We start from the raw sequence: 20,244 nt of genomic DNA, 5'->3' as shown, positions 1-20,244 counted from the left end.
TTTGAAGAAAATGAAGGTTAAGTTATAATAAATTCAGTCCTGGTAATTTAGTTTTTTTTCTTTCACTTCTTTTTTTGACCATTTAATTCTTGCAATTGTTTAAGTGTCCATAAAATTAAAAGATAAACAAAAGGAAAACTCCATTCAATGAATGAAAATTGAGGTATAATTTCATTTTGATGTCTCAACTTCCACAATAACTCTCTCTTGATATTTCAAATACATATTATAGTTCCTAAACTGTAATGCTCATCAAGTTTAATGCAAATTGCAAAAGCTACTCCAAAATATTCGCTCCTGAAGAAGCAGAGGACTCAATTCAAAGCAGAATAATCCAACAAGCCAATAAAAGTAATTGCATAGCTTGACCATGGTAGCAAAAGTTAACATTCAATAATTCCAATTAGAGTTGGGCGTTAAGAAGGTCTTATAATCCCAATTACAAAGCCAACCGATGCAGAGAGTCAGAGACCAACATTCTTTCTTGCTCCTCAAAGGAAGAACATACTTTAATAATCCTCATTATCTATCTACACCAAACACATGTAAAATAATTGAAGAGTCCTAAATCCCAACCTCCAATATATAAAAATAAGAAGAAAAGGGAAAATCAGACTGTCTTTTGCCAAAATAGAGGAACAAAAAGAAAACATTCAACACACAAACTGATGATGATGATTCACAGAAGTGACGACTGGGATAGACGAACAAGCCCACCGTAAATCTCACCAGGCTTTGATTTCATTCCCAGAAGACACCACTGGATATGAAGAGCGTTTATCTTTTTTCGCTCTTTCAATTGGTTTGATTTTCTTCTACCATTTTACGAGCCACAGCAAGCTGACTTTTGGGCGGCCTGACCATCCCCGGCTGCTGCGTCTGGCTTGTTTATTTTGATTGTTTGAGGCTGTATTAACAACAGATCTCATCCACATTATGGTTTTAAACTTTTAATTGGTGACAACAATTTCTTCATAGGGCTAAAGAACATTCATCAAAGAAATCTAGAACTGAAAACATACCTCTGCCTTCGAATCAGTGTCTGCGAGCCTTTGCTTAATGTCCCTGGCAATTGAAAAGAAAACCTCCTCGACATTCAGGTTTGTCTTTGCACTCTGCAGAATATGTTAAATCCAAGAACTAAGTACAAACAAACATCTTAACTTTATTTGATCCACATAGATTTTTGGGATCCAACGCAAGGCACAAAATGAAGTGCAGATTTTTTCTTTGTGAGGAGAACTGTATGTAAAAGTACTACATAAAGGAGAGAGATCATAGTTAAATTGGAACTATAAGATTTTCTTTTTTTGCATTTACTGCGGGCTTTTAAAAACATTGATTTGATCTTGAAGCATCTCTAACTTACAGTTTCAAAGAATTTGATTCCATATTCATCAGCAAGAGCTTGACCTTTAGAAGTAGGCACAGCCTGTGACAAAATTAAAAAAGAAAGATACAAGGTAAATAAAGGATAACATCAACTGTCAAATATTAAAACTAATTTCTACTTTGTTACATTGAGGGCTAAGTGCGAACTTTAGAGCGTTGCATTCTAAAATCTTGAACCTGTAATATTCTGATGCCAAACAATGGGAAAGACAAGATTGGAGTGCAATAGAGCTATACAAAATGCTTACCCTTTTACTTTCATCCATATCAGCCTTGTTTCCTACCAGTATCTTGTTCACATTATCAGATGCATGCTGTTCAATGTTGCGGATCCAATTCCTAATGTCTGAATAAAAAAAGAGGAAATTTCATAAAAGATTGCTATAAGAAAATTGTAGAACTGGCTATAGACCAAAGTTAAGAGTGTGATTGAACCCAAAAAATCCAGAGACACTTCCAAGATATCCAACCAAAATAAGTTGGTTTAGCGTGAGCTTGATATACTTTTTAGTTACAATTTCATTGAGGAATGAAATTCACAAAAAGAAAAAATATATATTTTTTTCCTTTTTTATAAAAGATATATTTTTCTTTAAAACCTGTTTTAATTAGGGTTTTTTTTTCTTCCAGAAATAATAAAAAACAAACTATTTACACTTCATAGCAAAAAACCACTATAAGACAAATTCACTATACTTGATTTTGCTATGAAGTGCAAATATTTTGTCCACTCTACTATTTTCAATTCCCCATTTTGTAAGAGTGAATTAGAATACTTATTTTTTTGGTTACATTTTCCCAAGAGTGAATTCAATCCCAGGTTTGTTTGGTCACTACGTCTTAAGGTGATTTCATATCAAATTATTAGAAAGAATTTAAAAAAGGATCCCTAGTTAATCACTTTAATATTACTTTTTGGAACTTTAAGGTATTTCTTTTAAAATGTATAAAGCAATCAGATTTTTCAAAAAGTGAACTTATTTGTTGCCAAATTTTGCAAATTGTTGTTTAAAAGATGTCTTCTTACCATCTCAAATCCCGGAGCAGCTAAGCCAAAGACTCTTAGTTGGTTTGGAGTTGAACAATATGTCTTAATCAGTTCAGTTTGATACATAAATATAATTTTAAGATAAGTGAATTGGTTTGGTTTTGATAGATGATCAGTCGTGGTTGGTTCAGGCCAATTTTGATCCATTTGGTGACAGGTCATTTTTCTTAAAAACATAGATTAATCTGACATCAAGGACAAAAACCCAATCCAATAATACCCCCAAGGCACTAACTGCTTTGTTTTTAACCCCCAATGCCCTAACAAACGCTCCAAAGAGTAAAACATACCCACCTTGACGAAAATTGATGGGTATAAAACTAATTTGACGAAGTTGGAAAAATCTTGAATGAAATGGTAGACTGAATGAATTACGAGCCCATCAAGGTCAAGGATTTAATATTTTATATACTGTAGCAATTTCAAATCAATTCTTTATAAATAGACAATAAAATAACTCACTGTTGAAAGATGACTCGTCAGTGACATCATAGACCAGCAAAATTCCCATGGCTCCTCGATAGTAAGCTACAGGGTGAAACACAATTACAGCAAACATTCAAAGTATAATCATCAAAATTACAGACAAATTAAAGTTTTTACTTCACTATCATTGAAATAAAAATAGGTCTTAGGGAGCTGGAGAAGGGAGTTACTTCACTACCACTTCTCTCTCCATACCACATGACGAAATTAGCGCTTTATTAAAAAAAATTCACACCTCTCCCATTTCCTACTTCCTTCATACTTATCAGGACACTTAAGAAACCAGAAACCACTATGTTTAATAAATAAACAAAAGTACAAGGAGAGATCCCGTTTATTAGTAAATTGAAAAAGTGGAAATGTTTTTATGTCAAAATAAACATTGAAATCAGCAACTGTATCTAGGTGAATCAAACTACTTTTAAAAATTTATAGATTTCTGTTAGGTACTTAAGCACCTTGGAGAACCACACCTCAAAAGCCAGCTATTGGGGTGGGAGGTCAAGCCACTTAAGTGCCACATTGGTCACTCCATTCTAACCAATGTAGGACAAAGGCATCCCATACTACCTTCGTTTCTAACACTTCCCCTTTCAAACAGTATTCCAAACCAGTTTCCAACGGGCTAAAATAGAAAAGATTGAATGGTTACAAAAAAATTTGGAAGGAAACCCCAAGTACATTTAAGAAAGGCCAACATTATCCCTAATTTCCTCTCTACATTCAATTAATACAAAAGTTCAATCGTACAGTCAGAAGCTGCTCATTCATAGAGGAGCATCTTTCCCAAAATAATATATAGAAGAAACAGCAAGAAATATCAGATTTGTACCTGTTGTGATAGTCCGGAAACGCTCTTGACCAGCTGTATCCCAGATTTGCAATTTGATTCTCTTCCCATCAAGTTCAATGGTTCTTATCTTAAAATCAATACTGCCATAAGATGCACATTATCTGATATTAAAGAGATGCTTCCATACTACTCGTACTTAGAAAACATATAAATTTATTGTGCAGATTTACTAATATCATACAGATTATCAACAGTGTATAAAAATGTCAAACCAGCTATCTGATATGACTGTTCCAAACCACCCTAGTACCAAATTTCAGTTAATAGTCCTAACCACGAGTCTATGACCATTACTAAACCTTCTGAATATTTTTGAATTGATCCAATACTTGTTTCAACATGCAAACGTCAAAGGTACACAGGCTACACACCCAATTGTGGTGATAAAACTGGTTGTGAAAGAACCATCAGAAAAACGTAGAAGCAGACAACTCTTTCCCACACCTGCAAAACAAACAAAACGGAAAAAGCTTAGGTGAAAATTATTACTATGCAACAAGGATAGGCACACAAATCTATCACAAAATTTGCATGAAATTTCCATAATTAAACTTACTATTCTTTCATGAAGGAACTTAATGCCAGAAGCAGAAAGATCAAACGTTACACCTACAACTTTATCATACCAAGCATTTTGGGAGCCACAACACCAGTCAATTAAGCATAAAACTCAACATTAGCGATCAGAAAAAAAATGTTGTTTTTTTCCCTTGTTGGCGTCTAAAGATCACAGCCCTTTTAACCAGGCATACAACGTTGTTACACAAAAAACCAAGGCGCATTCCACCAGAAGATTAAATGTAAAACATAACATGCCGAGAATGCCAAACTTAAGCACAAAATATAGTCCCAAATAAATGGAAAGATCAACACGAATCGACCATTTTCAAATCAAAAGGACCAATCCAAACACAACCGGAGAACATGCAACAAATTTACCCCCACCAAAACAAGGAATCTCAAAATCACATTGATGAAAACAAATCTCAAATCCCATAGCACACTGCATACAACCCACTAATCAGATCTTTCACATCACCTCCCATTTCCATTCCCATTTCCAACAAGCAAATCAAACACAAAAATTCAAAACTCAAACAACAACCAAAAAAAGAAGAAGAAGAAGAAGAAGAAGAAGAAGAATTGAGAAAATACCGCTATCGCCAATAAGCAAAAGCTTAATGAGGTAATCGTAATCAGCACGAGCCCTTGCCGGTGGTGCAGCCATCGGTTTCCAGTATATTAGAACGAAATTTGATTTCCCTTCAAGGAATAGACAGAAACAAACAATGACTCTGTGAAATCAAACGATATGACCGTCAAAAGATCAAATACAGAGAGATGAAAAGAGAGAAATTACCTTAACGAAGCTTAGGAAGTCGTCGCCGACATCGAACGCAGAGAGAAATGAAAAACAGATTGTATGATTTCGCGCGGAGATTGGCCGATTGGGACCGATCGACTGCACCGAGACGCGTGTTATACCAAAAGCGCTTTTTCATTTAACGAAATGAGTTCACCCATTTTGATCCTACACTCGGCTACACACGATTACTCTTACCTTATTGGTTCCTTTTTCTATTTTATTTCTTCATTTTTATTTTCATTAAATTAACTGCCAACAACAAACAAACAAAATATCACCACTTTTTTTCTTCCTATATATATTATTTATTTATTAGTGTTTTCATCTTTAAATATATATAAAAAATGAATTTACCCATCATTTTTGTCTCATAAAATATTATACTTACCCATAAGTGCATACCAATCTTTCCCGTTTGTATTTTTCTCTTTCTTGAACAAAAAAAGAATCAATAAAAAACTTTGTGTTAGTTGAATTATGTTTATTTTCGTTCTAGTATATTAAAAGATTGTTTTAATCTTTATTGTTCAAATTTGTTATAAAACATGTAAGTTTTTGCTAAGAAAAAGTTTGGTGTAATATTTTGTTTATTCATTCACCTAATTAGTTAGATGTTATGGTTAATCTATGTAGGGAAATCTATATCTCTTTATGTTGTCTTTCATTTTTTAGAATAAAACTAAATGGTTAGCATTGAAAGATGAATTTAAAGTCAAGTAACGTCAAAACCTTTGAAGCAAAACACCTCTGTTCTAGAGGAGAAGACTCGTTAACATATATAAAATATTTTAAGAGCATTCCATGACTTTTGAAAGGAATTCAAAATGTACTCTTTCTTAAACTTATCTCAATTAGTTTTCTATTTGATAATTGTACAATTTGATATTTATCATGGTTGATTTTGATGTTCTTGAATGAATAATGAAGAAGACAACAAGTTTTTCGATAGTTCTAGGCCAATGTGCAAAAATCGATATGTATCAATTTTACCTTTGAGATAGAGTTGAATTTTCAGATAGATTCATTTTTCTATGGATATAGTGAGTAGCAGAATTTATAGGATGACTAACGTGATATCAAAAACAAATTAGAACACAAAATACAATGCATACAGAAAACTACGCAAAAAGTTACATTAGAATTATGCAAAAAGTTACATTAAAATTATACACATGTAACATACATACACATGATACATATACACCCACATACGCAATACATTTTTTTAGAAAACATTTTCTATTCTATAAACAAAATTAGATATATGTAAGCGTTTTTTTTTCTTTTTGAAAAAACCTTTATCATATTTCTTTTTTTGTTCAGTGAGATTATATCCCTATGAGAATTAAAAAGGAAAAAGATTTAAAACATTTTTAGAAAGTTAAGTGCAATGAGAATTACCAAAAATCAAAGAAATGTTAAAATGCAATTACATTGTAAACTCATTTACTTGCTATCTCACTTAGAAAGCTCACCATCCTGAAAACTGTTTATGAAGATTTGGCAATTGTTCGAGGCCAAAACAAAAATATGATCATAAAACAAGAGCCAATATGGTTTATTGAAAACTGTCGCGAACAGGATGAGTTTTAATAACAATTCAAACTCTAGACACTCATCCAGACGTGAACTTGCATTACATTACATTGGAATATTACGAGCATCCAAACGCCCTCTAAGTGTATTTTGATTTATAGGAAAGCTAACCCAAATTCCAAAGACAATTGAGGTTTTACTTTTGTCAAACCATCATCATTTTCATTTTTCAAAACTTGACTTAGAAAATAAAAGTGAAACTAATGCAGCAGTATACACACACACGTACATAAACATATACATTAATGAAACTTAAATTACTAGCAGCAGTATAAATATCTAAATAAAACAAAAAATATGAGCATTTATCTTCTTCTCTACATAGACAAAAAATGGAGACTGCAGGTTAACATTTTTTAGTAGCAAAATACCAATACAATAACACGAGTAAAAATGAAAATTTCGATTACCAACTAAGGCTGTGGGGGAAAAATTAGCAGAAAAAAACTTAAATGTTAAAGAAGCAACAATAATAATTATCACAAAACATAGCTTCCAGAAAAACCCATGCCAGGCAAGCAGGCAATTAAATGTCCTAAAAATATCGGACACCTGCAATGCTCTGGGAAATGAGACTAAAGAGCCATATGGTGGGAGACATTTTGATGATATTTTCTCCATCAGTTAAGCTGACTTTACAAACTTGGTAAAAACAAAGAAGATTCTAGAAGGAAAAAAAAACATGGTTAAAAGATTGCCTTCAGGAATGACAAAAACAGAAGAAGGCTTGTTGGAGGTAATGTGGTTTCTGTACAAATGAAATGAATCTTCTCAAGTTTCACTTGCAAGTCCGTCCAAAAACATTATACACAACATACAGCTGTTTTCCACCAAAAAGAAGACATATTAGTGTAAAAGATTGAAAAAAAGCAATGCTTTGGTGGTGCATCTCAAAATGAACCTATCTTTATGCATCTAATGCTCATCAAACAAAAACTATATATATAAAAAGAAAGATATACAAAAAATTTGCTACATGATGAGTTATGATAAGACAATTTAGTGGAATGCACAAACATAGGTGTACGCTAGACTTGGTGACTTGGGATGCACTCAAGTATTTTTCCATTTTGAAAACAAGTGATAGTTGCTCAAAGAATATTGATATTCCATGTTGCAACACAAAGAAAACTATTCATTTGGGAAAAAGAAAAAAAATAAGAGAAGCATGGAGATAATAGGTAGTACCTGATGAAAATATAAAAAAACTTCCATTTCCAATGATTTGGGGGCGAATGAGGGGAGACAAATGAGTAATCTAGAAGGGTTTCCCGGATGCCTTAGTTGCTTTCTCCTTGACGTATGGTTGAAAAGGAAAGTTATTTGGCATAGCCGAGGATGGATCTCTACATAGCTATCTGCAGGGCCAGTCATCAAATTAGCTCACCATCTTCCTTCGTGAGTGCTTAGCAAAGAAAACAGAGTTGATGGCTGAATTCAAGAACCAACTGTACAGTGGCAAGATAAAACTATGAATAAACAAGATCATCCCGTCGTTTCACTATCGCCTTTCTCAATGGATAGTCATTCTCCTAGCATGATTTAAATTAAGTTCCCATATGAGGACACAAGCTCTGTCATGTACACTTAGTCAGGCGCATTTCTTCATATGCTCCAAAGATGTAAATTAAAGCAAGTGATCGAAACACCATGCATATCAAAACTTTTTCTGTACAACGCCAAATGTGATGTATCCAAACAGAATGCTTCCAGAAAATCAGAGTAAATCACAACTCAACACCCATATCGTTTGCCAGCTTAAGTATACCACGCATCTGAAGGTATGGATTTTCCAACAGCTTCTCATTATTGCTCTGCATGGTGAGAAAAGAAAGGAAGGAATCATGTCAGCAATTTCAGCTCAATTATCAAACGAAGAGAACATCTTGGTTAAAAGTAATTCTAGCAATATAGTAAGAAAGTTGAAGGTGTATTTGACATGCGTGAATTAAGGTAAAAAATCAACAAGACGGACAACAATGCATGTGATGTAGATTTTTTTCTTCTGCTACTAAAACCAATTAAATTTTTATATAAACTAAATATTAGTATAGAGTTGAGTTAAATTAATCAATAAATTGCTATGTACACATCTAAGTTTTGATCTTTTTATCTCTTCAAGGAACTCTTAAGACTGGAGAGCACTGTCACCGATCCACAAAACCTCTAGAAGTCTTTGTTTGAAGAGAATGTGTTGAACTCGCTCTCCCTGCTTCGTAATAAGGACAGGACCTTGTGGCAGACTAAAGCTATTTCGTGGGAAGTGTGGATTGAGAGGAGCAGTACAGCTTTTAGAGGGATGAAGAGGTTTTTGGAGGAGCTTTGGACGGAAGAGGTTTAGTGTCTCATTGTGGCTGTATGTCTATCTGACTACCTGTAATTATCAGTTTAGTATCATTCTTTTGGATTGGAGTTCACTCTTGTAGGTAGTTGTGAACTTGTTTTTTGTATGTCCTTATATATTCTTCCATTTTCTTCGGTGAAAGCTTGGTTTCTAACCCAAAATATACATATATATATATATATTAAAAAGAGAAACAAAAAATAAACAATCCCCCAAGTTCTGTGAGAGACGGTGGGGTTTCTCCTTTCCCTCCCCCTTTTCTTATAAATATAATTATTGTTTATCCTTAAAAATAAAAACTGCACATGGAAAAGAGATGTGAAGCTGCAGCCAAATCAAAGAATCTGCTTATACAAAGGCCCACCACAGCCTTCAGGTAATGCCATGCGAGCAAAAATTAACTTTAAAGATATGTGAAGCCTAAATTTTCAAAATACAACGATCATTATGATGTTTTGCCTTCCATTAGGTCTAACTAAAGGCCATATCTAGTGATGTAAGGACATCATAATCTTGGCATTTCTTGATCATGCTTGTTTGTTCTGTTGTTTCTTGTAAAGCTTTATTTGAATAGTTTTTTTTTTTTTTAAGATTTTGCTCAAGTTCTTGTATTGGTGAATATATTTAATCCACCTTCACAGCCAGTTTTATCCCAATTCGTTTGTGCCAGTCTATGAATATGGCAGCATGTTGTACATTTTGGGGAATTGAATGAGACTTTGAAGTATTTCATTCACTTGTGTGCATCATCTACACTAAGACCGCAACTTCTTTCTTTTCTTTTTCCCCACTCATTTGGTAAATGATTTGAGCTCCCTCTTGCCCTTAGTTTTTTGTTGGGGACTTTTGCTTATCATTGTATTCCCTTCATTCTTTTTCAACGAAAAGGAGAAAGTAAAAAAAGAATAAAGAAAGGACATTTTATTTATGCAGAGGAACAATAGTAAAGATAATGTGAATGCCTAATACAAATAGATTGATGATACTCTGCATATACATTAATCAAACTAGAATCTGCATTTGACAACAAACGTGATAACATCACCTGCTGAGCTTTAATTACAAGATTCTGAAGCATGTGTTGGTACTTCTCAGGTTTCTCCGTCATCATACGCTGAAAATAAAATGAAAAAATCTTCATTCATTGACAAAAGGAAAAAGAAATTTGAAATATCATACAAAGATACTTTGTGGTGGAAAGGAATTTGCTTGCCTTCAAAAGAAACGCTGAAGAGTAATAGGCCACCCTTGAATCTGTATCATCTAGAAGCTCTCTGTAAAAACCCAACAAAGCAACACAAACACTGTTAAACATATCCACACAGAGAAGACAGATTCAGGGGGAGAGAGAAAGCTATGATGAATCACCTGAAAAATTGTTCCCCATCCACTTCTTGGAAAGCAGATGAATCAGAACTGCACTTGGCAATTAGGAGTAAGAGCAGAGCTGATCGAATGTCAGAAGCGGCACCTGGGTGGTTCCCTCTTGCTTGGCTTCCAACAGCAACACCTAAAGCAATGTTGTCTGTTGCTGCTCCAGCAAGTTGAATCAATGGCCAGTAGAAAAGGGCAGCAGGAACATGCGAAATCAACTGCATGGGGACAATAGTTTGTCCTTGAAGCAGCAATGCTGCCATGGAGGCTGTCTCATGATCAAGAGGATTGTTATAAGTTTTACTGTATCTGCCTTTCTCCTCCTTTAGCTCACCAAAGAAATTACCATCCAGTTTAGCTTCAGATTCAAAAAGTCCTGTTGTTTTACTTTCACCCGAGTAATCTATAACTCTGCCATGGGGCAGATCATCTCCAATCGGTAAGTCAGAAGATTGTGGTACTCTCAAGCATAATTGAGAGAAGAGTATGTCGCACATCTGTCCACAAAAAACACTAGTTAAGTACCAGATAACAAGGGTGCAAAAGAAGATTCCATCACTGGAGTAGCCCATAAAATAGTGTAATAAACAAATATTGATTCAGATTCCATGAGAACCACATACACGAAATACTATATAAAAGTCAAATGGTCAGCAATATCAAAATCAAGAAGACAACAGATTATACAGAAGAAATATACTCATCACTTCTTTTAAATTTTCTAACGCTCCAGCAGGATCAGAAATGATATTATTAGAACATATCCAATTGCAAATTTCAAAAGCATATTACATCTAAAACAATACCAAAATTAGAAATAAAATCATTCATGAGAAAACAAGAAGCGCTGAAAAAATATGTAATGGACTCAAGGTTTCCTTAAAAGGACTTCTCTAATCCAAAATTACATTAAAAAGGTTTACTTTTTTAGAGAACATGTAAAAGGTTTGCTAGATTTTTGAAATAAGTCATATGAATATATTACCTAGCATCATAGATGTCTGCGTTTCATAAGTGCATCGTTCTCTAGAGTTTTTCGGATTTTCAATTTTATGACTTTAATATGTAGAGCAAAGAGCATATGCTGATGATCTGTTCATATCATTAAAGAAGTACCTTTAAAATATTGATGCGATCTGTTTCGTTGATCTGAAAGACCAAGAAAAGTGCACTGCACATTATATCTATCACTGCATTAGCTTTCTCAAGGCGGGTATCTTTGGATGCTTGGCCAAGATCATTGCTGCCAGAATTTCGCATTTCATTTTCATTCAACAAAAATTTGCATCGCATAAGAAGTCTTTCTACAACAAATAAAAAGCCCCATCTAATGATGGGGTGTTTCGACTTTAGAAGTCCACACATAAGCCAGATGGAAAGGGGTATGTCTGAAGTAGTTGAATAGTCATTTACACCAGCGTATGTGATTCTCTGCTGTAATTTTTTCACATTTGTCCACATATTTTCATCCCGTTCACTGGTTATTTCTTCAAAAAGAAGATCCCCTAGCCAAACATAGCCATTTTGACGATAAGCAATTCTCTCTGAATGAAGAAGGGAATGCAGAGTGGCCCATGATAGTTTGGATTTCATGCTAACACCATTTCTTAACATAGAACCTTGAATGCTTTCAAAAAGTTTGAGAGATTTGGTTATCTGAATCATATACGAGAACTCATTGTCCAAATGCGTAAATGATTTGATTATTGTATTAAATTTCTCCATTATGTTCTCCAAGAGCTGCAAAAGAAGAAAAACAATCAAATGTCGTTTTCAAGTTGAAGTTAGATAAAATTAAGAGGAAAATCCATTGGATCTCAAAGTCTAACAAGAATAATTTGTACCACCCTAAAGCCAGGAAATTTACAAGAGGGCTTTCAGTTGACTAATAAGATAGCATTCTTATAGATATCATACAGTATTATGTTTTTTGTAAAGAGCAAGGGGTGAAGATCACCCAACAAGACCTTGAGTCAATTCAAGAGGGCAGGCTGAGAACTCTCCAAGATGCTACTCCTTCCAAAATAACCAATAGCATCCCTTTATCCCCTCAATGAAATATATAAGCAACGTGCACCAATAACTAATTCGCAGTACCATACTTTCCCATTTTTACTGATGCTAGATAACACATTCAAGAATAGGCCTAACATGATTACAGACTACTCTTGGACAGGTTCAATCTAGCTTAATTGTCCATGTTGCATATAGGAGATCCCTTTCTTCCTAAATGATTATTACTAAAGGAGATCAATAAATATTTGCTTTGGATTTTGCATTCCACATTGTCCCCATCATAATTGTTCATAATTTTATACCAAAATAAGTTTAGATAAGGATGGGAAATTTTCTAAAATGTCCCTTTCTCAACCCCAATCACACTACAAATCCTCATCCATCTTCCAACTAACCAACTCTCCCTCCTTCGTTCATCCAATGGAATGTTCAAACAGGTTTCCGTGATACCTCCTATTATGAAAGTGTATGGAAGAAAAACGGTAAGAGGGGTTTTGTAGGGTTTTGGGATTCAATGTGAAGGGTAAACATTTTGGGGAATGACACAGCTCAAAGATAGGAAAGGCGGCTCTCCCAAATAGTCGATTGCCTTGGCGTGTTCCTTTGCCATTTTTCTCTTATCTTTCTTGCTGATTTTCGTGTTATTGTGAACTCTAAAACACCATTTTTTAATGTATAATAATACTACACAGGGATTCCCTTTAATTACTTGGGCCTTTCTATTCAAGGGGATCGTAACAAAAAAGAGATGTGAAACACCCTTGAAGAGCGATTCGGATATAAAATCGATAGGTGGAGGAATGAGTCCCTCTGCAAAGGGGGAAGGATAACTCTTGTACAATCAATTCTTAATAGTCTTCCTTGTTATTTATTCTTCCTTGCTCAAGCGCCAGCTGCTGTTATCAATAGAATGGAAAAGATGATAAGGAATTTAGTTTGGACAAGAGGGTTACTAATTCGGTTGCCCACCTCGTCAAATGGGATTGTACTTCTCGCCCGATCTGTTATGGTGGTCTTGGGATTGGCTCGTTTAGGCAAAAGAACAATGCTCTTCTCACTAAATGGTTTTGGAGGTTTAGCAAGGAAGCCTCCTCGCTTAATTGTTGCCATTTACGGATTAGAAGAGAATGGGTGGTCTACTAAAGATCTGAACAGGGGAAGTCTTACAGATTATGGGCCGGTATTTTGAAGCACAAGGAGACCTTTAAATTCTCAGCTTTTGTATTGGAAAAAGGAACCAAAATCAGAATTTGGAAGGACAATTGGTGTGGTGTGAGCCACTTGCAGAAAAATTTCCTAACTTGTTCTCCTTGTCATTGAACAAGGATGCTTATGTGAATGTTGGTGTATTGTTACTCATTCGTGGAACTTGGGCCTTAGAAGAAATATGTTCCATGACGAGCTTGTCAATATGGCCTCAATTCTAAAAATTCTTCATTCTTGGGCCCCCTCAGATGGTGATGATAGTCTTAAATGGATTCCTAATGTTAATGGTAGTTTTACTACAAAGTCTACTCTTCTCAACTTAACCAAGAGATCCCCCTCCATTATTGTTCCTTTGATTCGTCACATTTGAAAGACTAAAATTCCGAAAAAGGTAAAAAAATTCTTATGGTTGCTCGCTTACAGAAGCCTTAACACTCATGAGAAGCTACAAAAAAAAATTCAGTTCACTATGCTCAACCCCTCAATGTGTTGCCTTTGCTTCAAAGAAGAGGAAACTCTGAACCACTTATTTTTGCACTCTCTTTACTAGGAAAGCTTACAAAACTTCATTTAGATTTTTTGATTTGGAGCTTTGTCTTTCTAGTACAGTTGATAGCTGGTTGATTGAAGGGCTCAACATTAGAGGTTATAGCCCGAAAGGAAACATCTTATGGAGATGTGCTACTCGGTCCCTTTTGTGGTGCATTTGGAAAGAAAGGAATAGTACAATTTTTTAAGATAGATATAATTCTTTTGATTCTTTTTTTTACTGTGTTGCAACACACAACTTCTTGGTGGAGTACGAATTACACCAAACACTTTTATTATTATAGCCTTTCAATGATATTCAACAGTTGGAAGACCATCATTTTTTAGTTACTTCTAGGAGGGCCCTCTTGTCCCTTGCCCTTAGGTTGTTCTATTTTGTTATATGAATACACATGTTTCTTATAAAAAAAAAAGTACTGCACAGGGAGGCCAATACCCCCGTTGGGTGGTGTTTGTGTATTTTCTGAGTGCAGGAATGTGGATACCTAATAGTTTCTTGCTTCCAGAAAAACAAGGAGAGAGAAGCAGGAGAGGGAGCTGATGTCAATAAATGGGTGGTGGAGGTTACAGATAGAGATAGAACTTAGAAGTAAAACGAAGTTGATAGAAAGGGTTTGAACAAATATTTGATATATATGCTAATTGAGTAAAAATGATTTTAAATAATGTATCTAGAAATTCCCAAGAATATGCATGCCAAGATACAACTACGATTTCAGATAAATTTATAACCCCATCCCATGAAGAACTGTTTTTATCCAAAGTAAATTGACACCCTACACTGACAAGTTTAGATGACCCATACCATATTTAGTCGCTCACTATTAGGATATCGACACAATGCTGATGAGATAGACGCTTTCAAAATCTCTCCAACACCTTCCACTCCAAGCTTAACTGAGATGTAAAAAGCCTCAGGTGCATTGGCGAGAGTGAACAGGTTTGCAAGGGGCTGTATCTCATCATCACCATATTCCATAACTCCAGTAGTGATGCAAGATTCATTTATTTGATGCAAAACATAATCAAAAAGCACCAGAAAGAGATTTCTCCGCTCTTCTCTTGAGTTTGCTAGAGAATACTGCATTAAAAAAAATACTCAAAATATTAGAAAAGTTAGACAGTTTTAAAACAGTTTTTATCAGTTATCATCAGTTCACATACAAGAAAGAAAAAAGGAATGAATGCCACTTCTAATCTAGAGGAAATTCTAAATAACTGGACTGTCAACATGCCAGTCAAACAATTTAACTTATCACAAACTAGTAACCATTTTAGATTTAAACTAGCAAATCAAGGATTAACTTGGGGTATCTCTAAGGTAACTTCCCAAGAACAAAATAGATGTAGTAACGAGATTTCTTGCAGTAATCATTAGCTGAAGTACATCAAAATTTCTTCCCAGGAGTCGGTCTATCGTACTGCTGAACCGTAAACAAATTGGCATACCTCTAAGAAAATAAACTTAGTTCCTCCAACCAGATCCACTTGATCTACAAGAAATATGGGGCTTGAAGCACCCTCTGTGGGATCCTCCGAGACTTGATAAAACATGTTTGTTAACAGGCAAATAAGCCTACAATGGACTATCTCAGCCCAAGAGTTTCTTCTGCTAGTTTCCAGGAATGCCTTAATAACCTGAAAGGAAAGAAAGAGAAAATAAAGCATCACATCCCTGTTCTCCTTTTGAAACGGAGACTAACTTCTTTATATTAATAAACTCAAACTTCAATAGAGTTATACAGGGAGAATAATAGAGATGCCTAGAAATGGGGGAGAGAGAGAGGCTAAATAAAACAGCACAAGAATGATGAAGAATAGCATTATTACAATGTACATTTCCCTATTGACAACAAACCAATGGCTATGACTGATTTCAAGATCACAAGAAAGTAGGGGAGGGTCTGATGTGTTTGCCACTCATTATCAATAAAGCAGCTAAATGAAAATTAAGATAAGAAAATTTAATGATGAATAGCATTATACAATTTACATTTCCTTACTGCGAACAGACCAGATAGTCGCAATGAACTACATGGGTTATACACCTGCTAAGCTTTTTCATAAGAAATAAAAAGGGCCACGTAAACATATTTGGAAGGAACTGTATTTAAGCTTTATTAATTTTTTAGCATATGGCTGTTTATTTTGTCCACCAGTGAGGCTGAGTTCCTTGGTCTAATCCTCTCAACCCTAATATTTATACTTACAAAAATACATTTGTTAACATGAAAATCAGTATCATTCTTCTACCTCCCACCCCCCAACAAAAAAATTGATGAGCTATATTGCAGTTCTTTTTCATACTTGAGGGAAAATCGAAGATAAAATACATGTTCACACAACTCTGTATTTTTTGTGTGTAAATCAACAAACTCAAGGCTGAAATTCAGACTGCACAATCAGATACAACACACAGCCACCCCCCAATGTTTTCTTTTTTCCTACATTATCTTTGAGGCAAGTTAACAAACAACTCACCCTTATGTCAAGGCCCTTTAATCGGCTTCTCCTGAGTCTGCCTCTATCACAAACAAAGTAGAGTAGACAGCTCAAAGCAGACGTCCAGACAGATTCTTCCTTCTCTTCAATCTGCAATCACAAAATGGATGTTTTAGATATTTACAAAATAATGGCCATCAGCTATTGTAGTTACACATCTTCCATTTCAGTTGTGTACCATGCTCTTATGTTGGGTTATTCAAGAAGTACCCTTTAAACAAATTTTATACCAGGAAAAATTTTGTCATTTTTTTAATAAAAACAATTGTTTTCATTGAGAAAGAATGAAAGAATACAAAGGCATATAAAAAAAACCAAGCCCACAAAAACCCCCACTAAAGAAAGAGTTTCCAAACAGGTAAAATAGAACTTCTTTTAGATAAATGTGGCCTCTGAAAATAATAGAGCCAAGAAAAAGGAGGGTGATCTTTCAAATCGACTTTGAGAAAACTTATGACCATGTCTATTGGGATTTCTTAGTCAGGGTGTTGGAGAAAAAAGGTTTTAGGTACAAGTGGAGAATGTGGAAGTAGGCTTGTGTTAGGAATGTGAATTATTTGATCCTTATTAATGGTTCTCCGAAGGGCTCAATAAATTATTCCTTTCAGTGGTGGACGTGCTAAGCGATATCATTTATAGTCAGGTGTGTCATGTGTGAAATTTCTATATTATTGAATAAAACATAATAATTTAGAGTACATAATGATGTTTTACATAGGAAATATATAGACCTCAAAGAAACCACTTAAGGAAAATTCATAAATGAAAAATATCAAAAAGGAAAATAATAATGGAAAATACTAAGAATTCATAAACCCTAATTTTTCTTTTAACACCCTCCCTCAAACTGAAGGTGCTAGAATCACGAACTTGAGTTTGCTAAGAAAAAGTCTTAATCAAGTCAGTAAATCTATGATAGAATTAGAAACCCACGAAGAACAATAACACAAAGAACTTCTAGGCTAAAGACAAACCCACAAACAACTTCTGGGATAGAAACATAGATCCTAGTATAGAGATCTATAACAAAACCTACGAAGAACGAAACAAAGAACTTTTGGGCAATAAGAGATTATAACAAGATCCATGAACGACTGATTGGAAACGGAACAGATACAAAAAATAGAACATAACAATTGGGCTAACTGAACCAGACTCAATGATGGAACCAACCAAAAGTAGACCAGTGAATCAAGACTGAACCAAATCGAACCAATCGAGCTAATTGAACAAACCAAACCGGTTGAGAAAAGCATGAATTTTTCATGGACAAAGGGCTTTAACTCATAAAATCTAGAGACAGCTGTGCGAACACAAATAGAGAATGAAACCCATGATGTTGTTTGGAGACATGAACTCCCCGAGACAAATTTGGAGCAAACTAGGCAGCAGATTGGAGAAATCCATGGAAACAGATCTGGATGGTGAATATGAATTTGAGTGATGCTGTACCTGATATGAAACGGACGACAGATGGGTCAAAGACGCACCAATCTGAACAGAAGATGGAAAACGCTTTGGAACAGAGTGCTGGTTTGAACTGGAATATTCGATTTTGCAGCAGTTTGTACAGCGCGTTGGGCGGTGTTGGCACCAAAGAACGGCGAATCTACACGTGGGTCTACCTCCATCGATGGCTAGTCAAATCGACGAAGGTAGAGGTTGAACAAGCCTAGAGGCAGCAATGACGGCTAATTTTAATGTGACAAAAAACCCTAGAGCTCTGATACCATGTGAAATTCTATATTATTGAATAATTCAACGTACATAATGATGTTCTACATAGGAAATATATAGACCTCAAAGAAACCACTGAAGGAAAATAATAATGGAAAATATTAATAATTCATAAATCCTAATTTTCCTTTATCAAGATGGAGGGAAGCATCATGTGAGCCCTTTAAGGTGGGGATTAAGGAGGTGGCTCTGTGTATTTGCGAGTTGCGGATGGCACGGTGTTCTTCTGCTCTAGCAAAGAGGAATTCTTTATTCATAGGTCATACCATCTACCCTCCTTGAAAAATTGTTTCATGTCCAATGTTTTCATTTGGTTAGGGAATTCAGTCTCTTTCTCCATTGGTTTCCATCAAGTGTTGTCCAATAGGGAATCAAAGGAGGTGGCCTCTGTTCTTTCTTTGATTGAGAGTTTTGACTTTAGATTGGAGAGAAGAAATGTTCGAGTTTGGTGTCCTAACCCAACGGGGTTCCTCTTGTAAGTCTTCTTTTAGGAATTTAGTTGATCCCTCTACTGTTGTCCGGTCAGTCTTTGACATTTTATGGAGGCTTAAGATTCTAAAGAAAGTTAGGTTCTTTGTTTGGCTTGGTCGTGTGCATACAATGGATAAGGTTTTGAGAAAGTTTTCTTTGTTAACAAAACCTTTTTGTTGCATTCTTTATCGGAAGGAAAAGGAAAACCTAGATCACTTTCTCTTAGAGGGCTAGTTTGCAAGATCACTTTCTCTTAGAGGCTAGTTTGCAAGATCTATTTGGAACTATTTCATGCAAGAGTTTGATGTCTTGCTAGCTAGTCAGTGGGAGTTCCTTCTTCAACCACCCTTTAGAGAGGGCGCTTTCTTTGGTTTGTGAGGATATGTGCTTTGTTGTGGGATCTATGGAAAGAGAAACGATAAAGTGTTTAGGGTTGTGGACCCTAATGAGGTTTGATCTTTGGTGATATTTCATGTTTCTCTTAGGGCTTTGGTTTAAAAGGCTTTCTGTATTTACTCTCCAGGCACTAATTTACCATATTCTGATCAAAATCATCATATCAGTCAATTGTTCGGTGCACAATAACATTTCGCTAGATTCTCATTCAACTTTTCATTCCTCTAGATGGTGAAGTGAGGGGATTACTGTGGGTGGTTTGCTACTAACTATCCCTCTGCACAAATACAAAGAGCTCTTTGTATGCGATTGCCAAAGCTTGGGGGGCGGGGGGCTAAAAAGCTAACTTGCTCCAATAGAGATATGTTGGCTTTTGTGAGGGGTCCTTTCAGTATCTAAGGAGGGTTGGTGTGTAACCTGCTAAATTGTTGTCCTTCGGAGTATTTTTAGGAGCAGTCAATGAGAGGGTGGTTTGGCTGGATTTCACTTTTTGAGTAAAGAAAGAAAGAATACACGAGCACACAAAAAAGAATACAAGAGCATACAGAATCTTCAAAGAGTTCTAGCAACAGTGTTTGGTGCTTTATTTCTCTTGACTAGAGCACTTTTTCGAAGTTTTTTTTCTTTAAACGGAGACAAGCCTCTTAAATCATTATTAATAAAAAAAAAACCTTAAGTTCGAAGTAAAAGAGTTTATACTAAGAGCAATAGAAAAGAGAAAATTCAGTCCACAGCTACAACAAAAACTAAAAAACAAATTCCAAATAGAAGAATTTTTTTTTCTAAGTTTGTTAAAGGGCTCTGAGAGAAAGAATCAATCAACATTTTCTCCCATAAAATCCCGAGACTCCTAGCTTTCTCATTGAAACTTCTGAGATTTCATTGTAGCCAAATTTCCCAAAAGAACA

The 20,244-nt window shown here is 35.1% G+C and overlaps 2 protein-coding genes across 4 annotated transcripts in view; both read right to left on the bottom strand.

Moving 5' to 3' along the window:
* Nucleotides 1-333: 333 nt before the first annotated feature.
* On the bottom strand, nucleotides 334-5,292 carry LOC101219666 (ras-related protein RABE1c). Its single transcript, XM_004147640.3, has 9 exons — nucleotides 5,140-5,292; nucleotides 4,935-5,042; nucleotides 4,151-4,223; nucleotides 3,759-3,859; nucleotides 2,903-2,968; nucleotides 1,641-1,738; nucleotides 1,370-1,432; nucleotides 1,023-1,115; nucleotides 334-907 (listed from the first exon to the last, which is right to left on the bottom strand). Exons 2-9 carry the CDS (start codon nucleotides 5,005-5,007, stop codon nucleotides 824-826), a joined length of 651 nt encoding a protein of 216 aa, XP_004147688.1. The 5' UTR covers nucleotides 5,008-5,042; nucleotides 5,140-5,292; the 3' UTR covers nucleotides 334-823.
* Nucleotides 5,293-7,039: 1,747 nt separating this feature from the next.
* Nucleotides 7,040-20,244, bottom strand: part of LOC101205603 — a 29,006-nt gene continuing 15,801 nt past the window's right edge. For all 3 annotated transcript variants that reach the window (XM_031885412.1, XM_011656649.2, XM_031885413.1), the window contains 9 exons: nucleotides 16,712-16,822; nucleotides 15,680-15,868; nucleotides 15,036-15,311; nucleotides 11,576-12,199; nucleotides 10,454-10,956; nucleotides 10,299-10,359; nucleotides 10,131-10,199; nucleotides 7,930-8,555; nucleotides 7,040-7,561 (listed from right to left, as the gene is read on the bottom strand). In XM_031885412.1, the coding sequence (XP_031741272.1) occupies nucleotides 8,469-8,555; nucleotides 10,131-10,199; nucleotides 10,299-10,359; nucleotides 10,454-10,956; nucleotides 11,576-12,199; nucleotides 15,036-15,311; nucleotides 15,680-15,868; nucleotides 16,712-16,822 (1,920 nt within the window). In that variant the 3' untranslated portion in view covers nucleotides 7,040-7,561; nucleotides 7,930-8,468. The remainder of the gene's footprint in view (nucleotides 7,562-7,929; nucleotides 8,556-10,130; nucleotides 10,200-10,298; nucleotides 10,360-10,453; nucleotides 10,957-11,575; nucleotides 12,200-15,035; nucleotides 15,312-15,679; nucleotides 15,869-16,711; nucleotides 16,823-20,244) is intronic.

The sequence above is a fragment of the Cucumis sativus genome, chromosome 5 (genome assembly GCF_000004075.3).
Source record: "Cucumis sativus cultivar 9930 chromosome 5, Cucumber_9930_V3, whole genome shotgun sequence".
NCBI lineage: Eukaryota > Viridiplantae > Streptophyta > Magnoliopsida > Cucurbitales > Cucurbitaceae > Cucumis > Cucumis sativus.
Note: the sequence above shows the minus strand (reverse complement) of the source record. Positions and strands in the feature narration are given on the sequence as shown.